Below are 24,180 nucleotides of genomic sequence, written 5' to 3' on the forward strand. Positions count from 1 at the left end.
GAAAGCTATGTGTATGTGGAGGAGAGCAAAACCTCAGCAGGGTTCATATCTGAGGGGTGGCACAAGCACTTGCCTGCTACGCCAGGTGGCCAGAATCCACCAGTAGATAAAAGTTGCAATCTCTCCTTATGTCAAAAGAGAGAGTGTGGGGTAATGTGCATTTTACATATGCTTGTGCACTGCAGTACCATTCATTGTGTGGTGATTGGTAAAAAAAAGGCAGTCTGCACCATTAATGCTATGAGTTGCATTGAGCCAATGTACAAATCAGCATTTAAAAGCTTACTGTACATGACTAGCTGCTTACAGCATGTATTTTCTTTTCGTTAGGGCATGTTGGGGTGAACTGCATCAGAGCAGAGCACCTTAACGCACAAAAAATGAATGTATTGCAGAGCACAGTACTGTGGTATGAATTGACCCCATACAAAAACAGCAGTTTGTCAAAGTTTAACAGTCACATGCGGCAAGCTACAGGTCACAGCTGATTTGGTTCCAGGGCTCTGTTCCATGTAGCGTCCGCTCAATAGAAACAAATGTAGTCTTGCATGGCGGTAAAGAATATACCTATATCAATTAAATCCACTTGTGTTTTAAATGCTAAAAAAAAAAAAAAAAAACCCAGACGATAAAAAGGAGAAAAAAAACAACAAAACAAAACTGTCATACAGAAAAATCATTACCTGGCTGAAAATCTGCGTCCATTTGACACTGCACCTGACGTTGAGGAGACATACACACTGCTGATTGATCCCTGAGCCATTTCTGTTGAGGAAAGAAACAAGCATTACGTTACACTGTCCACACATGCAAGGTTTTGCTTACAATGTCATATACTTTGCAGAGAAAGTTATAAAAATTAAAAAAAAAAAAAAAAAAAACACACTAGAAGTGTTCGTGAATGCATTCTTTTGCTTTTAATCACAGAACACTAGTAAAATTAGGATTTTTGGTTTATCTGTAAAATGGTGCTCCCATATTGACTTGTGTACAATCAGCCTGTTTGAAAACCTTCTATAGCTGGCGGTGCTGATGAGTGTAATCTCCCCACTGTCAGAATGCAATAGCACAGCAGCGGAGTAATTTTCTTTAGTTCAACCTGCTTGTTGAACGAAGAAAAAAAAAAAAAAAAAAAGCCCACGTATAGCCAGCTTTAGAAATCCGAGTTTCACCCAACCAGCTTCCTCTTACATCTTCGTAAACAAGGAAAAAACATGCCTACCAAAGGGGAAGATTTAACGGCTAAGAGAGTTGATGATGGAAGGAATGACCTAGAGTACAGAGCATAAATGGATGCATGCTCTTGCATGAAGGACACATAGGTACATGCTGAATCTGAGGCGTGTATGTCCTGGCTAAAATAGGAACAAAAGAACTTTGTATTCTGAAGGAGACTCTTAGAGCTTCTTACAATTGTGTTATTTTGTATATACTCTATTGACGTGTCGGGTACTGGGATCCAATAAATGCAACACTCTTGAAAAGAACCAAGGTTGCTATAAACATGCTTGAAGAGGTTGCTTTTTACATCCACTTCCTTTTCCTTCGCCCACAACGTTGACAGGGCTCTGGTCGAGTGCGCATTGACAAAGGGAGGTGGAATTTTAGCTACACTATATGCCGCTGTAGTTGCCAATCTAATCCACCTAGCAATTGAAGACTTGGATGCTCCGTACCCCTTACTTGCCCCTGAGAAATTAACGAACAAGGAATCAGACTTCCTGAAATCCTTGGTAACTCTAAGGTAAGTCAAAAGGCTCCTTCTAACATCTAACTAAATTTCCTCTCCTCATTAGTAGGGGAGGAACAAACCATCGGAAGGACGATATCCTGCACCCTATGAAAGCATGAGGACACTCTGGAAAGAAAATCTGGGTCTGTTTTAAGCACAAACCTGTCTTCAAAAACCAACAAAAAAGCTCCCTAATAGAGCGCTTGCAATTCACTTACCCTCCGCACAGAGGTGATTGCAACCAACAAAAAAAAAAAACTGCCTTTAAAAGGTTAGAGACTTAACAGAACACTTCTCCAGGGGTTCAAAGAGACTAAGAATCAAAGCCCTAAGGACCAAGGATAGATCCCAGGATGGACAAGTCTGTACTTTCGCTGGTTCAGACTTGGATAAGGCCTTAAAGAAATTCACTACAAACGGGTCTTGTTGGAGAGACCTGAAAGAAAACACGAAGAGTCAAGGCTTGCACCTTTAAAAATGTACTTACCGAAAGCCCCTTTTCCACCCCAGCCTGAAAAAAATTACAAGACTGCTGGGACATACAGGGACCTTTAGCCTTGAACCTCCTTCCAGGAGTTGACGTTTTTCCACACCTTAGCATAGTAACTATGTAAGTAGCTCTAGTAACCGACTTGTGGAAGCAACGCCGCCAATTTCAGGGTTGCTACCTGAGGATGAAGAATTGGCCCCTGTGAAACCAAATGCTCCCTCTGTGGAAGAGGAATCGGAGGGGTTGAGACAAGACTCTTCAGTAAAGTAAACCATGGCCTCCATGGCCAAAATGGAGCCACTAGAATGAGGTCAGTCTTCTCTGCTAGAAACTTCAGGACTGCTGGCAGCAGCCTTACCAGGGGAAAGGAATAATGGAGTCTGAAATATCAGGTGTTACAGAAGTCCTCTATACCCAGGGCCCGATCCTGGGAATGCATGGAAAAGAACTGGGCGACCTTGTTGTTACCCTCCGCGGTAAAAAAAAAAAAAGATCCACTTCCGGCACATTCCTGAGTGACCACTTGTCTTGCTGGACCTGAAACCGGGTGAGAAAATCCACCAGAAAATTTTGCACCCCCTTTAAGTTGAGGGCCTACGATGAGGCCAGGTTCTGTTTGGCCCACCCGAAAATACTGTCTGCAATCAACTGGAAGAATGCCTTGCCCCTCGTTTGCTGACGTAGGCCACGGCCGTCACATTGTCCAAGAGAACCTGCGGGTGGTTGCCCACCAAGAGTGTTTGGAAGGTCCCCAATGCATTTTTAATTGCCAACAACTCCTGATTCAAAGTCAGTCTGGCTTCCTTTGGAGACCAGAACCCCTGGACCAGATTGCCACCCAGGTGGGCCCCCCCCAGCTAAAAGAACTGGCATTGGTAGTCATGATTAGTGGGCTTTGCATGGCCCACAACAGATCCCTGTGAAGATTTTGGTGGACCTGCCACCACCAAAGTGACCTCTTGACCCTGGAAGAAAGACGGATCAGAAGATTCAATGTCCCCTGGCTCCCATCCCAGCACTGCAGAAGAAACTGCTGCAATGGGTGTTGATGAAACATTGCCTACGGCACTGCTGGAAAACAAGATGTCATAAGGCCAACCACCTTCATGACCTCCCTGACTGAGACACTAAGGTTTGGTCTGTAAACGTGCCACCGACCGATCTAACTTCTGACTACTGAGGAAATCACATAGCCCAGATAAACCACCTCCTGCGCAGGGACTAGGTGAGACTTGTCTTTGCTGATAAGACATCCGAGAGAGCGTAGGAAACCTAAAGATCTTCCACCAACTGCTGATGAGTCCTGGCGATCAACAGAAGATAGTCCAAATATGGAACGAAAGGGATAGCCTTCAATCTTTGCAGAGCTAGGGCCCTCTGCCAGACCTTTCGTGAAAATCCTTGGTGACAAGCCAAGGCCGAACGGGAGAGCCTGACACTGGAAGTGGCGAACTTCCAAACTGACCCCGACCGTCAGCCTGAGGTATTTTTGGAAAGCCGGCTGTATAAGGATGTTAAGGTATGCATCACCTGAGATCCACCGTCGCCATAAAACAGCCTGAAAAGAGGATGTTTGTCACTGAGAACATCGACTTCATTCTGAAACTTCAATTTACTAGAATCCACCAAGGTACTAAGTACCAGAAAAACCCTGGTCTTCTTAGCTTTCAAACCTTGATACTTAAGAGGTCATGCTTGGACAAATGTATCTCCTCCTTTTTAATTTCTAGGGTGTCATAGGTAGCCTTGAGGAGGTCATTTAAATCATCCAGCGTCAGTCTATATCTCGACCCCCTGGAGGACCCCCCCTCTGACCCCAAGTGTGTGACCTAGGATCCTCTTTCGTGTCCTCATCTGCCCCCTCCTGGCTGGGCTCAGACAGGGCTACCACACTGGAGGCCCGGATTAAGGCTGTAGGAAGACTGCATTCTATCAATCAAGCTCTTAAATGAATGGAAAATAGAAGCGATGTCATTCTTGGCTGAAGTGAGAATTTTGTGACACGCTGCCACGGATTTATTTCTAACCAGGCTATTAATACACCCAGGGCAAAGGGGACACTTCCTTCTGGGAGCCTGCACTTGAGCTTTGTCCTGGGCCTTAACCTAAAAGGCAAACAGACAAAATAGACCCCATAAAGACAGGCTCCTACCCCCCAGATCACCACTATGCTGGGCTAGCAAAGGAACGTGCCCTTCTTATCACCCATGGCTACTGCCAGGGACTGGGAAACAAAGGACCTCGGAGTGACAGCAAACGGGAGCACACCACGTGCTTACCTGAGAGATGCTGGTGCCTGAGGAGGTGCAGTGTTCTCCATTCCTCCCCCAGAGTGATCCGCCAGGGCCTCCACTCAGCACCGGGATGCCTGAATCAGTCCCCACCACTGTGCTTCCACAAGACAGGAATCGCAGTCTTGGGTGCTCTCTGATGAAGGCACTTCCACATGGGCACCTTCCGGAACCAGCGTAGAACACTGTCGTCTCCGCCCTCGGAAGTTTCTTCTCCCCCTAGGCTGACCACGAGCAGCATAGCGGGTGCTTCTGACCCACAAAGGTCATACCTCTCTCCGAACACAGGCAGCGGCAGGACGCGCAGCCCCCCAACCCCCCACCAGGGGGGATTGCACCAGGCCAGAAGGTAAACGGTGGGGCTACACCCAGGACGTCCCCACACAGGTTCCTGAACATGCTTCCTTCCTGTCCAGAGGAAACACAAAAACTGAAGGGGAAACCTGGAGGACCACCTCTTTAAGAGTATGGGCTAATGTGTTTCCTGTCCGGGAGGGAGGAACCCAATGTCTCACAGGCTGTCCTGGAAGACGAGTGGAGAAATCTCAGCTTAAAAGGCAGAGGGTCCATCTACACCCAGCAAATACAAAGATAACTTTGATAAAACAAAGAAAAGAATAATATGATTCCAAGGCTGGTACACCAGCACCATCCATTCAAGTAGTCCTGGAGTTGTTGGAATGTGAGCTGTGTCGTGGATCACACAAGCTGGTCTTTAAAAACAGCTGAGTTCCTTGGACACAAAACTAAGGCATGCTGGTATAAGGAAGGATTATCACCCTGGGCTGGTATACATTTTGTTTGGCAGTATCCAATCCTCCTGTAGACTGTAGTATAAAATAGGAAAACTTCCTGCATCCTCACAGGACAAGATAAAATTTAGAATTTTTTTTTCTGTGCATACATTTTGCATTTTCAACAACTTGACAAGAAACAAAAGAATTATAACTCCGTTTTAACAAATTTAACACTAGCAATATACCAACAAGGCTCCATTGTTGGTTGTCCAGAGCAGCATAACCTACAATATAATTCTTAACAGAGCCAAGACCTTCAATGCAAAGTTGTTAAAACAAGATAAGAAACAATCAAACTTTTGGCATTCGCATTCCTCAACAAGAGGACATCCATCCTAAGAATATTGCAGGGTTGTTTTAACCTATTATTTTGTACAAGACGTATACAAAACAAAGTATAACAATTTTATCAAACTTACTAACCTGTCACATATGGTTCCAAAGCCTTTGGCACTAAGCTTCGCGCCAACTTCAGATCTTCTGCTGAACAGTTGCCAGTCTCAAGTCCACAAGCCATACCCATACGTTTTAGTACTTCTATATCATCATGTATTTCAAAAGTGTTGTCAAAATTAAAAAGATACTCAAATCTGAAATGGTCAAAGTATTGATTTGTTATAAAAAAAAATGTCTAAACAACATTCTCATATCCTTTAGCTAGCAAACATATTGAAAAGGCAGTTGACTGACCAGATTAAGGACAACATTAGGTCAAAGAAACCCTCAATACATGCATTAAATAAAACTTGTAAAAACCCTTTCTTGGAGTACACCACAGTACACACAGGAGTTAATATTCATAACTATTTAGGTTATGCTGCCACCTGTAGGGTGAATGGACACTGGCAAAAACAAACAAAAAAAACAAACACAGGAATCTACGCCTAGGTATAACCCCTCCCAGCTCTACTAAGACTACAAAGTTTTGTAGCAAGCAGTGAGGAACAGATAAGAAATCTCTGTGCCTTCTGATACACTCCAAGAAAGGATTTCTACATGGTTACACTAAAAAAAAATCCCAATTTCTTAATCATATATCACAGGGCACAGAGGAGGTAATATCTATGACTACTTGGGATGTCCCAAAGCACTGAACATGAAGGGAAGGCAACACAGCAACAAGGCCAACATGGCCAAAGCCCAAAGTGAAAACTAGGGAAACCCCATTACAACACCACCCGCAAGACCTAGTGTCTGCAGAGCTGAAAACGTCTACCTGGTAGAACTTCAGGAACGTGCTAAGAGAAGACAAAGTAGCAACCTTAGAAACTTTAACAGAAGCTTGATGCTAAATAGCCTAAGAAGCAGTCACTTCTGGTGAGATGGGCCTTACCTGGAAAAGGATCCTTGCCCTTGATCCCATATGTCTGGGAAAAGTGCCAACAAATCCACCTAGCAATAGCGAATCAAGAAGCAACATGACTTCTGCAAAGACCCTTAGATAAATTTCAACAGTTTGAATATCCAAATAATGAAGAACTTTCTCCTTAAGATGATTAGGACAAACGTCCTGGTCTAGGTGAAAATAAACTACCATAAGCAAGTTTACTTACACCATACTGTCTCATCAGAGATGGACGTGGAGTTCCCCTTTTTTATTAGAAGTATTCCTCAATCCTTTATTCCCTACCCCCTCCCTTCCTGACAGGCACAGGGACAGATGTGTAAGTGTTAAAAGTTGCTGGCAGGCTGGAGCAGCAGGGGGCCCAGCGCTACAAAGCCCCCCCATAGAGACAGCAGACTCTCTGCCCCAAGGCCTGTGTAAAATCACACCTCCTAACCAAGATAAGATAGTTTTTTCCCTGGATTTGAAAGAAGTTGGAACCTCATAAACCCTACAAGCCAGGTGACAGAAGTTAAATGAACATTCCTCAGGTCAGCTGTCACCTATGTTTCATATCATGGATTATGAAGCTGTCAGTTTTAATGCATTGTGTCAAGTACTAAGCCCAAGTACTAAAGATGTTGTTTTGAAACCAAGGCAGACTTTTAAAGGTTCATCCCCCAGCCAAACTTCTCCAAGATATTTAATTTTAGTTTTTGAACCAATTGTTCCCTGAGCAGCAGACTGTTTAGATACCCCACAATGGGAATACCAAGTCTTCAACAACCCCAGAACTGAAGCAAACACCTTAGTAAACACATTTTGCGCCATGGACAGACCGAAAGGCAAAGCCAAATACTGTACTAATAGTGGCAATCCTCCACTGCAAATTGCAGAAACAGTCGAAGCAGGAAAATGGATATATGAAGGTAGGTATCCATTGACGACTGGAAGTTCTCCTGATGAGAGCGAAGCAAATCGCCAACCGAATGGACTCAATCCTGAATTTCTTTACTTTCAAAAACGTTTTGAAATCTGTGAGGTCCAAAATAGGCCACACCCCTTTTTGGCTTGGGAAACTGTTGCACTTTTTGTGCATCTGAAGTCATTTTTTAGCACAATGTGTGTAGTGGGATGAAGAAAACAGTGAAATGCCAAAGTCCAGGTGGTCGCAAAGGCAAATAGGCATACCCCAACCAACACAAGAGAGGATGCCCCTTCACTCTTTGGATTTGTCTTCAGAACCGGAGGACTTGGTGGGCCAGTAGGTAATACGGGCTTCTGCTTTGTGCCTGAGGCGCTTTGCTTACAAAAGGAGTTCTTCTGGGATTCAGAAGGAGTCACTGGTTTCTGACCTGCCACATTTTTTTAGGGGTAAGAGTGTACTTTTACCCACCATCACCTTCTGGATGAAGGTATCTATCGAAGGATGGTTCAAACAAGTGTTCACCCTCAAAAGGCAGCCTCTTTATTGCAGAGTTCTGCCAACTAACATTTGACCCACAGTATCCTTTTCATCTGGAGTGATATACTGCCCATCAGGAAAGCTGCCTTATGGAGTCTTCCAAGGCATCCACCAAAAAATTCAAGGGTCTCAGGAAGTGTTCCAGTGACTGGTAGGATCTTTTGAGTCTGATTCTCTGGATCAGATCATAAACTGTGCCCAGACTTTAAGGTCTTCGCAAGCTTCCACAGTACATGCATAAAAAAAAAAAAAAATCCCTTTCTTGGGAGTACATCACAGTACACACAGGAGTTAATATTCACAACTACTTAGGTTATGCTGCCACCTATAGGTACATGGAATCTGGCCAAAAAAACACAAAAAAAAAACACAACAAAGGAATCCCTGCCCAGGTATAACCCCTCCCATCTCTAAGACTACTAAGTTTTCTGTTGTAGCAAGCAATGAGGAACAGACGAAATCTCTGTGCCTTCTGATATACTCCAAGAAAGGATTTTTACAGTTACGCCAACATACCAATTTCTTTATTATGCATGACAGGACACAGAGGAGTTAATATCCATGAATACTTGGGATGTCCCAAAAAGCACTGAACATGAGGGGTAGGCAAGACAGCAAAAAAGGCCAACATGCCCAAAGACCAAAATAAAAACTGGGGTAAACCCTATTACAAAGCCAACTGCAAGACTTTTCGCCCAAAGCTGGCATCTAGAGAGATGAAAACATCTACCACAAATCTTCAAAGTAAAGTGATCCGTGCAAATTAACTGCACTCCTCCAACCTTGTTCTGTCCCCTGCAGGGATGGAATTCACCAGAGGTTGTTGGGGATACCTGACTAAGGAGAGGGATGATATACATAGTAGAACCGTGTGAAAGCGCATATTGAGCTTTCCTTCGTATATACTTAAGGGGTCAACAATCTCTGGTGAGTTCAGTTCCTGCAGGACACACAGGTGATTGCACAAGGTTGGAGGAATGGAGTTAATTTGCACAGAGCACAGATCACTTTACTTTGAAGATGACTTGTGGCACATGTTTGCACTTTAATGTGGGACTTTCATTGTACTGGCACTTTTTTGGACTCATAAGGACACTGTAAAGGACTTCTGAAATTTGATTGTTTGCATGATGATGAATTTGATGTTGATATTTGCACTATAATTTATTTTGGAGGTTTATAGGGTGAGCGCAGCCTTTTACTTTATTAACATCTAGTGTATGGTACATGAGGAATATATACAACTAGGGCAGCAGCTACCGAATATATATTTCTTGCACATATTTTGTTTTATTGTAATTTTTGTACTACAATTACAGATAGCACTCTTTTCTGTGCTACTAAATTTGCTACTTTTGGTATGGTTTTTCTCGACAAATAAAGGTGACACTAAAGCTTTGTTTTTATAACAAAAAAAAAAAACACAACATGTCTATACTTACCTGCTCTGTGCAGTGATTTTGCACAGAGCAGCCACGTTTCTCTTTTCGGGTCCCCTCTGAAACTCCTCCCTCTCAAGCAGTGCCTCCAGGGAAAGTCGCTCACCTTGAGGGCACAGCTGCATGCTCGTCCTGAAGCAGCTGCTCAATGCGTCCATAAGAAAGAGCCACGGCTTGGCCCTGCCACCACTCTCTCCTCACAGGCTCACTGGCTGTGATTAACAGCAGCGGGAGCCAATGGGTTCCCACTGCTGTCTCAGCCAATGAGGAGGAAAAGTCCTCAGAGGCTGCACACAAAAAGTTTTTTACTTGCATACATAGAATGCATGAAGGTAAAAAAAAAACCTTGAACCTTTACAACCACTTTTAAGTACAGCAATTGAGCACAATGTGATTTCCCCTAGGGGGCACTCACAAGGCCCAGAACAGGCATACATTGGGGTCAACGATCTTAAAGCAAGAGCAGTCAGACTGAAGACTAAAAGGTTTCAGAAGGTGGTGGTGATGTCCCTTTGTCAAAGGAATTACTATTATATACACAATCCATTAAGTGAACAAAAGCAGCAGTAAATAGAGATAGAAAGCGAACCAGGGATTCCTGTGTAGAAAGATGAATCCAAGCAAAAAATCCAGTTTGACTGAATCCAGTCAAAATACACCAAGATCCACAATGCCCCAAAGGCAATAAACCGGAAGGGGTTTCTGACACAGTCCACAACCGTAAGCAGCATGATGATAGGGAGGATCAAGGGAGTCACCAAGTTTAACAGTCTTAAACTTAGTGAAGGCGGTTGCTAGTGAAACATCAGATGGAACTACTGGCAACAACTGGCACAGAACCATTTGCTAGCACAGCACAAGCAGCTGCACAACAGTCACAGTGAGATCAACATTTCAAAAATTTGGTAAAGCCTGCACTTGATTGACAAGAGACTTCCGGTCCAAATCTGCCAGTAGGTGTATAGATCGGAAAAAGACTGAATGTTCTAAAAAATTTAGAAAACTGAAGGGCGTAGAAAAGACCGCTCAGCTCCTTCAGGACATTAAACAAAACTAAGCAGGCTGTGTAAGAGGGTTATGGTGCCTAGAGGCTGGCCTGTTTTTTTTTTTTTTTGTCTTGCAGCAGTATAACCCATGGCTCATAAATATAAAGAGCTAAGTCCCTTAATGTATGATACAGAAATAGAATACATCCAGTTATATAATTTTTTTTGCTTTGAGTGAAAACCTGTCTAAACAATCTGTAGATCAAAATGTATAGGCAGCTGAAATATGTAATTTTGCATTTTTCCTGTAAACTACCAGAGTTTTCTTCCCACAAATGTGGTGCTGCCCCCAAAAAAAGTTGTATTCAGAATTTAAAAAGGGATCTAAAGTCAAAACTTCCTAGTTCGGGATAGAACTCCTGCCAGGTTCCTATTGCGGTCTATGTCACTAATGAACATATTCACCTTGGCCTGGTGATCACTGTACGGTTCTGGTTAGGGCCATTGTAAAATTTTTAATGTCATCTGTATCTCTACTAGGGATGCTTACCCTGTCCTGGTGACCATTGTCAGAAAGTAAGGGGAGATCCAAAGTTTCACGTAAACCCCAAAACAGAAGGGACATTTTCCAATGCATACTTTTGTTGCTGTGACAACCAAGAGGTTTTCACACTTTGGAAAGATTTCACCTGGCTTCCTGTCAAAAAAAACCTTGTGGAACTAACCATTACCACTACAGTAAAAACAAAAAAAACCTTTGTCTTTAGATCAGGGGTCTCCAAACTTTCCAAAGGGCCAGTTTACTGTCCTTCAGTCTTTTGGAGAACCGGATTGTGGCCAGTGGGGGTAGTAAATGTTCTAGGCTTGGCATCGATGAGCGTAAGCAATGCCTCAGGTGTGGTGTTCAGTTGCATAGTGCCTGTGGTCAGCAGAAGGAATAGTGCCCTATCATTGGTATTACTGGGATAAACAGTGCCCCATCATTGCTATCAGTGGGAGGAATAGTGATCAGTTATTCGTTTCAGTGGATGGAAAAGTGCCCCCTCACTGATATTAGTGGGAGGAAGACTGCCCCATCCTTGCTGTTAGCTGGGCAAATTAAGCCCCAATGTTGGTGTCAGTGTTAAGAGCAGATCCTCAAATCAGCGGGAGGAATAGGGCCGGATAAAGGCTGGCAAAGGGCCACATCTGGCCCACGGGCCACAATTTGAAGACCACTGCTTTGGATTATTCCTTAAGATAGAAAGATGACCTCCCTTTAAAAAAATATGTGCTGCAGCACTTAATAAGCTCATATGCACTTACAGTTTTTTCTTAGTCGCCCTGCAAGGTTCTACAAATACCTGTTGATGTTGTAAGTAAAATCCACCTAATGCTTCTTCCTGTGATGGTGTGGCACTGATGCTGAAATATGTTGAGGGGGACCGTGGCCATAAGCATCATCACTGCTAATGCACAAGATTGTAGCTCATCCGCAGTATACAAAAGGAGCCTTGGTGTGGCACTGCGACTTTCATATATATTTTGCAGATGTGTGCAACTAACCCTTCTATTTTTAATGTGAATTGTTAGGGTCAATTCGTTTTTATTTTTTTTTGCAGGCTAGCTAGCGAGTGTGCTGGGAAACTTTTTTTTTTTGTGTGAAGGTGAATCAATAAGCACCTGGCCACACCTAGACTCTTGCTGAGCACCCTCCCTCTAGCTTAATCATGGAAGGTAAACCAATTTGTTTTACTTTATGAGGATTGTGCATCACAGACTAGATTTTGTGCATCACAAACTTGGTACCTTGGATGCAATGCAATGTTTTAAAAGTTCTGCAAAAGTTAAACATTTATTTTTTTAAAACATGCTTGCACGAGAAACATTTACTTACTTGTCATTAGAAATGCTACAATCAATCACAGTCTTTTTGCTGGTGTTCACAATAATAAATGGTAAATGTATAACTGAATTGGATGGAGGCGATCTATTTGTTTGCTGCTCTGTTTGACGATTTCTTTGAACTAGATTTTTGAAGGCAATTTGCTGGAATAGAAACAGTAAAATAAATTAATGTGAAATATTAGAGTTTTAGTGATACTCTACTGACCATTTACTGAAGTTCAATGTCAGCAAGTTAATACAGCAAGGTTTCAGAGGGCACAGCGGCCCTCTTTGTAAAGCTGGCATCTAAATAAAAAGGTGGATACCGTACCCTCAAAACTGTATTTCTATTGTTGATACAGGCTGTCAGTAAAACTTTCACCTGGATCTACAAGTGGCATGCTGGCAGTTTCCTATTGGTGCATTTATATAGTGCCATCAATTTCCATGCACCTACTCCACAAAGGGGTTATTCATAAGTCTGCGTAGTGTGGTTTGAGGTACTGTCTCCAAGAGAAAGATGACTGGGGTTTTGACCTTTCCACACTATACTAAAAAATTTGTAGTTATTAGTAGTTTTTTCTGTGCACTGATGCTAGATAATTTCCCTCACTTCTCATCTGGTGAAAAAATTGTCCCTGGGACAGTAAGGCCTTGTTCACAAAGGCTTCATCTTGTATGAGAGGCTTGTGTACCGTATGTACAGCAAGATTTTGCAAAGCCTTCAGCAAGCTTCAAGCAGCTTTTGCTGAAGCCTTTAAAGCACCATTCAGCTTCAGTACGAGAAGGTATCTAAAGCACAGATCCTAATGGAAATGCTGGCTCTCTGTGGTCTGTCAACGTGCTCTGGGCTTATGTTGATAGTGTCAGCATTAGATAATTCTGAGATCATTCAGAATTCATTGAAAGATGTGTCTGACCTGCAGCTAACTGCATCTTGAACTGCATTTGCCCGTTTCAAGCTGGTTTTGCATTCCCTTAGATTTGCATGAAAACGCAAAACCCTATTTAACAGGTTTCAGAACTACTTATTGAAAGACTGCTAGCGGTGTTTGAAGTTAAATTTTACATTCCAATTAAGATCTATGTTGAATACCCCTGTATTGGAAGATACCCACCACTGGAAATGACCCACTATCGGAAATTTTTCTTTAAAAACTTTTTTTTTATATAATTTACTTTTTATTGATTTTCAAAATGCTTACAACAGAGTTGCATAGAATCGTGAAATAAGCACAAAGCAATAAAAGAATAGAGAAATAGGCTCAGCGATGAGAGGCATATAGGTACAAATGTTAATACATAACAGTGAATTAGCCATCATTTTCAGACAATTGAGTAGGCAAATCGGAATTGTTAATATCCCACGGTTCCCAAACTGCCTCAAAGATGGGGACAGAGTTAGCATGCAAAGCAATGAGGTACTCCATTCTTCTAATCTCTGCTATAACCTTCACCAATTCCGATCGTGTGGGAGGCATAGTAGAAAGCCAATGCATGGAAATGGTTCTCCTGGCCGCCGTTAAAACATGGGAGGATAGTTTCCTGGCAAATTTGGAGAGGCCTGAAAAGGTAGGCCCAACAAAAAGTGGATGGGCTCAAATTAAATAGGAGCCTATAAAAGTAACTGCAAAAGGTTAAGGACCTCTCTCCAAAAGGGTGCAATGTTCTGGTAAGTTCAAAAAATGTGGAAAAGAGTGCCAGTTTCCTCACCACATCGCCAGCAGAAGAAACACTCGGATTGCAAGCATGGAGAACCTCAGTAGTCTTATACCAAAACATCTATATTTTAGAAGTGTTTTCTTTATATACTACACATATAGAAGATCTGAAGGCAGCCTCCCAAATCCTGCTCCATTGATCCAAGACATCTTCACATTGGAGGATCCGGGGCCATTTACGCATATAAAAGGTGTGTATCAATAGAAATGGGGCAGGCGCCTTTAAGCAGCTTATAAGTAGAGCAAATTATGCCCCATTGATATGGACCCTGAATGCAGATACGTTCAAAGGTGAAAGGCTTCTCAAGAGTTAAAGATGGAGCTTTGGAGAAAAAAAAGTGACATATATGTAGATAAACATAACATTGGTGAGGTGACATACAAGTGGCTTAAAGAATCTCAGAAAAGGAATTAAGCTTATGAGTCGCTGGATGGACCAAGTGTTGCAACTGAAATAGATTGGCCTCGGCGCGAGCCCAAGTCAGACTATCTGGGAGACTGGAATTAAGTATGACATTGGTCAGGAGGGAACACAGGGAAGTACCTTAGATTGTACACCCCTTGAGGGTTATGGACTGATGTGAATGTACTATATATATGTAAAGCGCTGCGTAAATTGACGGCACTATACAAGTACCTGAAATAAATAAAGACAGTGCAAATTTAACCCTACACCACCTCCATATAGGTAACGTGAAATGCATGGTCCCAAGCAGAAGATGTTCGTGAGAGATGGTTTCAATGTTGGTCAAAGAGCAGAGTAGAGAACAAGGGCACGCTGGACTTAATTGTAGCCATTCAATCTCTGCCAATTTATTAGGTGGGTGCTGGGAGGACCATGAGACAAGAGCAGGAAGGTGAGTAGCTAAATAATACAACACAATGTCTGGGGCCCCAAGAAGGACAGTATGGGCAATTCAGTGAGATTTATAATGTGAGATGAAGTGGAGGAAGGATTATCTGAAGGGAACGCAATTTGGACATGGGGATAGGAACAGGAGGCATCTCAAACAGATTCAGAAGTTTGAGTAGTATGGTAATTTTTAGCACATTAATTTGTCCAAGGAAGGAAATGGCACGACTGTCCCAGGATTTTAAGGATTGAGAAATTGCATGAAACGGGGGAGAAATTTGCTTCATAAAAAGGGAGTGATATGAAGAAGTAAGGTAGGTACCTAAATACTTCAAGGCATGGAGCACCACCGATAGGGATAATTTAACTGAAGGGAAGATAAAATTGTAGATGGTATGTAGAGTGGTAATGATTCAGTTTTAGACACGTTAACCTTATAACCCGACAGGACACTGAAAACCTGTAGAGTACGATGTAAAACAGGCAGAGTCGTGTGGGCTCCGTCAGCATCAGCAAGATATCATCAGCGAACAAAGACAGTTTAAAGTCACTGTTGTGCGTGCGTAGCCCATGGATATCTGGATTGGATCTAATAGCTATAGCCAGGGGTTCCAAACAGAGTATAAACAACAAGGGGGAAAGCAGGAATCCCTGGCGTGTACCGTTGGATATCCGAAAGGAAGGGGATAAAAACTACGCTAATTTGACCTGGGAGGAGTGGAGTAAAGGGCTTTTAAAGCAGCTACAAATGGACCACTAAATCCAAATCTCTCCAGGACTAGAAACGTATGTGGCCAGCTAAGTCGGTCAAACTCTTTTTGGGCATCCAAGCTCAAGAAGAGAGTAGGAGTCGGGGACTTATTGACAAGATCAATCAGGTCAATTGGTCCTCTTGGTGTTATCTGTGGCATGTCTAGCTGTTACAAAGCACACCTGGTCTCTGTGTATAAGCTTGGAGATACACTTGGCCAACCTGTTAGCTAGTATTTTCATAAAAATCTTGTAGTCAAAATTTAAATAAGGCTATAGAATAATTATCCGAAAGGGAATGGTCCTTATCCGGCTTGGGGATCATTGAAATGTATGCGCGTGTAAAATCGTGTGGATGCGACCCCTTTAGGAGATCCTGAAACAAGGTTAAGAGATGGGGGGCCAAGATGCCAATAAAGGACTTGTAATATGTGTAAGGAAGACCGTCCGGCCCTGGAGATTTGTGAGTAAGGAGATGTTTGACAAGATCCAATAATTCTTCAATAGAGATATCAGTGTTTAGGGCTGTTACATCGGAAGGTGACAAACGTGGTAATTGTAAGGACTAAAAAAAAAAAAAAAAAAGCGTCAAAAGCAGTCATCTGAAGGGGAGGGTGATTATCAGGGGCTAGGCAATTATAAAGCTTCTCATAATATTCCCCAAATACGGTAGCCATAACATGTGGGTCATATGTGGGTTTGCCATCTGACTGGAGTAGGTGACCCGGTAGCGAGGGGGATGTTTGAGCTTTAAGTCTATTTACAAGCATGCGGTTTATTAGAGAACTCACAGAATTTTTGCCTAGCCCAAACGAGGGACTGGGCAGTTTTATGCAGGTCAAGAGCCCTAATTTGGTCGTGTATACAGGAAACCTTCTGGAGCCGAGGTATACTGTAGACGGGTTATCTGGTAATCGTCGTTCGGCTAAGAACAGTTGGCATAAGAGAGACTGTCTGGCACAGAGGCCTTCTTTAAAGAGGCACCCATGGAAATACAGAGGCCACTGAAGACAGCTTTATGAGCCTCTCAGAGGATTGAGGATGAAGCTACCGAGCCAACATTATGTTGAAAATAAGTGTCTAGGCTCTGAGAGAGTTCCTCTCGAAGTTGTTCGAAAACTCTCATTGAGGCGCCAGTAGCAGACCCTAGGGGAGGAGTTAGGGAGAAGGAGATCAAGCGACAGTGAGGCATGATCTAACCAAGTCATCGGGTTCTCAGAAGAGACCAAAAAAAGATGGGGGGGCGGTGACAAAAAAAAATGATCCAATCGAGAGAACGTGCGATGTGGAGTAGAGTAAAAATGTGAATTGCCTATGGAGAGGATGTTTGACCCGCCAGGCGTCAAAGAGGCGATGCTCCTGGATCAGTTTACGGACAGCAGTCATGGAGGAGCATAGTCTCTTCGATGGGGTAGATGCAAAGAGGACCTTCCTATCCTTATGAGGGGACATAACTAGGTTAAAATCCCCCCCCCCCAACAATCATGCGTGGAGTAGATAGGGAACACAATGTATCTAGAGTTTGAAAGAGAAATAGCAGCTGACCAGAGTTTGGTGCATACAAGTTCAATAGCACAAATAGGGAACCCTCGTACATACATTCCAGTAAAACATAACGACCATAAGTAAACCCGGGAGGAGAAGACCCGCAGGGAGCAGTTTTTCCAAATCCAAATAGGATTGTGGATAGCTTAGAGGCAAAACGAAAAGAGCCATCCTGTTTGATATGGATTTCCTGAATAAATATGTTATCTGCTCCCGAGGATCTGAAATCCTTCAGAGCCATCCACCGTTTTTGGACCGAGTTAAGACCTTTGACATTATATGACAACAGCCTTAAAGCCATCATGAAACAGTAATGGGCATAGCGGCTCTGTAATTTGAGTATAATTATCATCAATGAGGCAAAACAGAAAACAACAAGAATAGAAAACCAGGTGATTAGCATTGCAACAGGCCTATCACAAACAAATGTATCACTCAGAACAAAGGCCGTAGGGATTACGGCTGGAAACAAAAGATATCATCAAAGAAATGTACCTGGGATATTGGGTATATACCGAGTCATCAGGGCCGAAGGCCTGATGCACCAGGGGGCAACACGGCAGCTGACCCGACATGGCAGGTGCTACCTCAGTAATTCACAAAGCAGTTGTAGTCAGGACATGGCAGTGTAGAAAAATGCTAAGGCATACATGGGAATAAAGAAACTCAAATAGCAGGGCGGGAAACCTGACATGTAGAAGAGTCAGGTGGTGGGACCCACCAAACCAGGAAGTCATAGACGTTGAGGAGTACGAGGAAATCTCTTTCTCCCAGGTTTAGCAGGTGTCCAGATCTTGCATGGAGTAGCAGAGGGCCTGGATGGAGTAGGAGGTTGCGGAAAGGCCTCTTCCGGAAGGGGAGGGAGTCCCAACTGTTTAAAGAAGGATTCCGCTTCATGCAAGTATGACTTGGGCATTATCTTTGGAGATAACTAGCTTGAAAGTAAACCCCACAGGTACACGATACGGTGCTGCCGGAGATGAGTGGTGACCAGTTTCAAGACACGTCTTTTTGCCAGAGTAATCGGGGCTAAATCACTGAAAATTTGAAGCCTGCCCTCTTTAAATTCCAAAGAGGACTTGTTGCGAGTAGAAGAAAGCAAGGCTTCTTTGCTGTCAAAGTAGTGAAAACGCAGGATAACATATCTAGGCCTGGTACACTCAGGTGGTTTTGGGCCTAGCAACCTATGGGCCCTGTCCATTCGCCAGTCGACATCTGGGACCTTGGGAGCCAGGGTGGTGAATAGAAACAGCAAGTAACATTGAATTTGGGAGTCGGAGACCATTTCGAAAATGCCACGAACACGAATATTCTGGCAGCGCTCATTGTTTTCCAGGTCTTCCTGCTGGAGCTGTAACTGAGAAATGGAGTGTTTCAGGTTTGCATTATCCTCTTCTAGAACATGGACATATTGCACAAATTCGTCAAGTTTTGATTCAAGGTGGTCTGTGCAGTCTCCTAACTGGGTAATCTCCAGCTAAGCTCCTGAGCAAGTTTCCCAATTTCAGCAGAGATACTGCGGGTAATATTATGCAGGAATACTTGCAGTTTGTCCACCAGGATATCTACCGTCAAAGAAGTGACCACTGGAGTGGGATGCAGAACTGCAGGGGGGTCTGTGTCCGTCCCCTCCATTTCAGCGGACCCTCCGGAGCACTCACTTGGACCGCCGCAGCTACTCGAGACTGGAGATGCAGGCCTAGTGAAGCAATCCAGCATGGAAGGCCGGAGATCCGAAGGATGCGGCGTGGGCGGCTACCAACGCCCGATTTTTCCCATGGAGATGCCTGGATATCCAAAACTTGGTACAGGGCTCTCCCAGAGTTGTGGACACTGCAGAAGCGGAGCAGGAGGGCCGTGAAGGCTGAGGGTCAGTTCACATTTCACGCATCTGCCATCTTGGATTGCCGTGCATGTGCCCCCTTATTTAAAAGCTTTAAAGTGTTACTAAACCCAAGACCCTGCATTCTCTATATCTGGGTCTCCCCCACAGTACACAGAATATGGAAATGCAAACATTTTAGTAAATATAAACTGCAAAATACCTTTTTCCATCAGCAGTTAGAGCAGTCTTGTGAATTCTATCAGTGTGCAGCTGAGCACTGGTTAAAGCCTGTAGGAGTTTTCATTCTCCTCTCACTGCTCTATGAAATTGCATAACCTCTGACCCTCTGTCTGGACCATGCTGATTAGGACTGGACTGTGCTGATCACATGCACCCTCCCAAGAAAAAGAAAAAATTCTCTAGCAGTACACACCAAACTGAACATGTCCAAAGTGTCCCTGAGGCTGTTCTATCAGGAGATGAAACAGGGAAAGTGAAAGACGTGGAGGATCAGAGAAGACAGGATCCAACATCATTTTTACACCAGGCAGATGATTAACCCCTTAAGTTCTACAGTGAATATAACGAGCATGCTTTACTGCATATACTGACGGATTTTAATGTTGTGGGTTTAATAACACATTAAAAAAGCTGCATAACGTCAGTGCTTTTACATTCTTTTGGCTGGACATTTTAAAGATTCACAAATTCACAAAGAAAAGGAATGTGTAGATAGTCTGCATTTTTAAAAATGCAACAAGGCATCCTCCTACATGTACCATGACTTGGCTAAAAAAAAAGATGAGCTAATATGTTGATGCTACATAAAATGCAGTGATTTTTTTTTTTTTTAAGTGCAAAGAAGCCATCTTCCTCCATGTACCATGACTTGGCTAAAATTGAATATGTTACTACTACATAACTGATAATCCTTATATTACTTAAAAGTTTATCATCAAGATTACCTGTAGAATAAGTTCCTGTAGCTGAGACTGTTTTTGCTTTATTCGCTCAAGTCTTCTTTGTCGTTCAACCTTAAAAATAACCTTAACTTTATTAAGCATAACAAAATCAGTGTAAGATATAGTTACAAAATTACACTTTTGCATTACTGACTTAAAGTGTCAGTCACTTTAACAAAGCGCTGCTCACAGGTAGAAAGTGCAGGCACCTAGAGATGTCTGCACATACATACATACATACATACATACGAGGCCAAGAGATTCCTGCATACACATTTTGATCCAGCAAGGTTCAGATACTTCTAGCTAGTGTCAGAACATTGCCCCGTCTCCCATCCTCCATACATTCCTACTGGACTAGAACTATGAAGGACTGCGTCACTTGTCAACAAGAATGCATAAGAAGCAGGAGGCAAGCTTTCGCCCATCAAAACGACTCTGCACTCAGAGCATAGACAGTGAAAAGCTGCTGATGGTACTGAATTGTGTAGGCATCTCTAGGTGCTTGTATGGTAATTTAGCGAGCGCTCTATGAACAGATAGCAGCTAGTACACTAAAGGAAATCACAGACCTTAAAATGCAAATAAGTAGAATAAAGTGCAGCGCTAAAAGGATAAGAATAATAGGATGGAGCCAAGCTTCTAGGATACAATTGTTTCCTCCTGGATTCGGATGATTCCTCTGACAGTGGGATCATTGTTTTCTCTTCCTCAACTGCTTCCGTCTAATCATCATCGTCTCCGGAGACATTTATCTGTAGGAGCATTTCTGGGAGTCAGATTCCTCATCTTGGAGGAGCTGTTAAATCCACAGAGCAATCTCTCATACCATCCAACATCCAGGAGGAGGGAGCCCTGTATCCAGGCTTTACACCTAGACATCCTAAAGGAGACCTCTGGATCCAGCAGTTTTTTACTACACCCAAGCCTGATGATTTCCTGTCCTTGAGGGAAGCCCACCATCTGCATGCTGTTTATACCTCATCTGGTGGAGAGTTATATATTTACATGCGCATACCCTATGTGCAGTCGGTGAGTGCGCATTTTTGCCATTTATTCCCTGTCACTGGCTTTGGAATTATCTGCTGATGTGGAAGTAATTTTGGTGTCATATACCACATTCAGTCTAGTGGACGATTTTATATTGAGCAAACTTTTTATGTGCATATTTTATCTCATTCATTCTTATCCTTTTAGCGCTGCACTTTATTCTACTTATCTCTAGGTGCTTACTCTTCATGCCTATCAGTTGCTATTTTTTGTTATAATTGACGGTCAATTGAAAATAGGCAGGCTCCGTACTTGAGCCGGGAAATGCCCAGAGGCTCGGTTTTGTATTGATTTACAAAACTACAAACACAATAAATAGAATTCTCAAAAAAAAAAAAAAAAAAAAAAAAAGGAATAGGCAGACTCCAACTTTGACCTAATGCTAATGGATTTGCTTCCTGTGGTCACCATGTCATGGACTCAGAACAAGGATGCACTTTGCTACACACCAGCGGCATTGCCGGCCCCTTCCCCTCTGTTGTCCATACACAGAATACTTTGTATTTTGAGAATCTGTTCACACAGTACAAAACTCTACAGGACAGGGCAAGGAGAGAGGAGGGGTAAGCAGAGTAGCAGTAAATGTCTCCCAAGTACTTTACATGTTAAGATTGACAACTCAGAAACTGGCCTCACAGAGGTGATGGTAACAAGCAAGGCAAAACAGGACAGAGGAATAACCCTGGGAGGTTCAAAGGCAGTTTCAGAAGAACCGACAGAACCAGACTGCGATCCCGCGGCGTCACTAGGGGATATAAAGAAAATAATGTGAGCAACACCCTGCATAAAGGCCTTTACTAAAGTGTGAGAGGCAAGAAGTCTTTGAAAAAAAGAACCACTGGACCGAGCTTTGACCCTTGATGGTACTTAAAACCTTGCCGCTGTCACCTCTCGGTCTTTTAAGGGTTTCGGAAGCTGGGCGGTGGGCTGGGGTTTTAGGGTCATGTGACTGCCGTGATTCACTGTCACATGATCAGGAAAGGTCCCGATCGAAAGAGGAGATCGGGACCTTTCCGAGAGTACCGGACACGTATGCTGGGAGCACGCACATGTTTTTCTTAATTGCACGTAGATGTGCAGCCGCTCGGCGCCAAGGCCCAGACGCCAGACATTTGTGTGCGGCCAGCGCGAAGAGATTAAAGGACAAAAGGCCGATTCAGACCAGACAGAAGAAAAAACAGGATTCATCCTATGTGGAACTTCCCAAGGTGGAACTTTCTTATCTTACACCAAGAGACATACACTTTCCAAGTGTGACAGTAGACTTTGCAAGAAATAGATTTTCTAGCTTTCAACAGAATAAGGATAACTGATTCCGACAGGCCCCTAACCCTCAAGACCCAGACTTCAACAGGATGGTAAAATGGTCCTTGGGACAATCTGGACCTGCTCAGTGAGAGCAAAGTAGAGCAAGATGTCATCATGCATGTGGGCATCCCGGATTACAGCAAACAATGAATGACCTGGAAGATTCCATTCTGAACTTTTGTACCTGAAGGACGGTGCTGAGAACATTCAGAATCAGTATGGGGTGAATGCTTTGGCACTGGGGACAGTGAACAGGGTATGACGTCCTGAGAGGAGCTGCACTAGAATAGCATGGTGGTTTGCCAATCTTTGCAAGGGCACTGGCAAGTTTGAGAACATAAGAGCAGGGTGGAGGCTGAAATTGCAGCCTGTAGCCTCTAGATACAACTTTCTGAACCCAATGGCCACAATGGTAGCCCCTCACTGTGGGTAGGATTTGTTAACAGATTTGGGGGGAAGGACTTACATTGGAAAATAATTTCAGGGCTTGTCTTGGAAACCAGCCAGAAAAACAAAAGGAACTTTTTAGTCTCAGAAGTACAGGGTTTTTCATATTGAGGTTTGCCTTCTCATTCAGAGGCAAAAGCGTACTCTTCCATGCAGTCACCTCCGAGGTAATGTTGTCCAGGGATTCACAAAGAGGCATTCCCCTATCAAAATGCAAAATCCAAGAGACTTTTCAAGCACTGATGCTCCAAAGACCAACATTTAAGCCAAAGTATCCTTTGCACGTATATGAAAAGGTGGCCCATTTGGGATAGTTGACATAAAATATTCACCAATATCTTAAAAGTATAGCAGTGCCATCAGCATTATCACTTGGAAATGCCCGGGTCCACTACAGGGACAGCCCACTTTAAGAAACCCCTCCTCAAAAGGGTATTACCGAGCAAAATGTGAGAGACTTAACAGATTGGGTCAATCACTACACAAAACGCGGTTGCAAAGTAAATATACTAGAAAAGACTCAAAAGTTAAAGGCAACAAGGTCAGTGTGAGCAATGGAAAAATGGTGCACGCACATGTGCAGTGGAAACCTCAGGACAACACTCGCACAGATACAGTAGAGCCTGTGCAGCTGCAGCAGAGGGCTGCCATAGCACCAAATTCTAAAGTGACACAGCTCCTCATCCAGACGTATGACTACTAGCGTCTAAGCTGGACCCCACAATTTGGCCCTTGTGTACAAGGAAGCGTGGTGGTACCTATATTGCCCTTGTTCTTCCCCAAAGAGTTAAAGTGCAAACTCACAGATATGAGGATCCCGATAGGTCCTTTATCTCCCACACAGGCACACTGGTGAAAGAGCCAAGATTCAAAGAACATGCCACTCCCACTAGTTTTTGCGTCTACAGTGAGCATATTCTTTGCGGAGTCTTCAGGAACAGGGAGCCACCAGATGGGCGCGCAGTGGACTTGACCCTGTAATGTGCTCTGCAGCTGATTTATACTGCAGCCCCCTTAAAGCTGATGCCACTTCTGGGAGTGTCGGATGTCCACGTACACCACTGTACATTGTGGTTCCTTATGTCATGGCTAAGTCCTGTAGTGAGAAGGGGGGTCCAGCATTTTGTTAAGTCACCTGAGGGGGTCTCTTTAATGTGAAGTCAGCATAGCAGTTTTAAACATAACTCTTTTGGAAATTCTGCTCCCCTACCAGCTTGTAGAACAAGGGGAGAGTAATTCTTTCCATTGCAATACTGAAACAACTTGGTAAGATATCAACATTTCTTATTCTTGACCAATTGCAATTCCATTTCACACAACATAACAAAG

At 43.4% G+C, this 24,180-nt stretch overlaps 1 protein-coding gene across 3 annotated transcripts in view; it reads right to left on the minus strand.

Annotated features, from left to right (window-relative positions):
• Positions 1–24,180, minus strand: part of TFDP1 (transcription factor Dp-1) — a 98,948-nt gene that overhangs the window by 38,132 nt on the left and 36,636 nt on the right. For all 3 annotated transcript variants that reach the window (XR_016315440.1, XM_089693541.1, XM_089693540.1), the window contains 4 exons: positions 20,050–20,118; positions 12,401–12,552; positions 5,734–5,900; positions 684–765 (listed from right to left, as the gene is read on the minus strand). Coding sequence is in view for 2 of the 3 variants with exons in the window: in XM_089693541.1 (XP_089549667.1) it covers positions 684–765; positions 5,734–5,900; positions 12,401–12,552; positions 20,050–20,118 (470 nt within the window). In the remaining variant the exon portion in view is untranslated. The remainder of the gene's footprint in view (positions 1–683; positions 766–5,733; positions 5,901–12,400; positions 12,553–20,049; positions 20,119–24,180) is intronic.

This window comes from Staurois parvus, unplaced genomic scaffold (assembly GCF_062004578.1).
Source record: "Staurois parvus isolate SC_StPar_1 unplaced genomic scaffold, SC_StPar_1.0 ptg000634l, whole genome shotgun sequence".
Lineage (NCBI taxonomy): Eukaryota > Metazoa > Chordata > Amphibia > Anura > Ranidae > Staurois > Staurois parvus.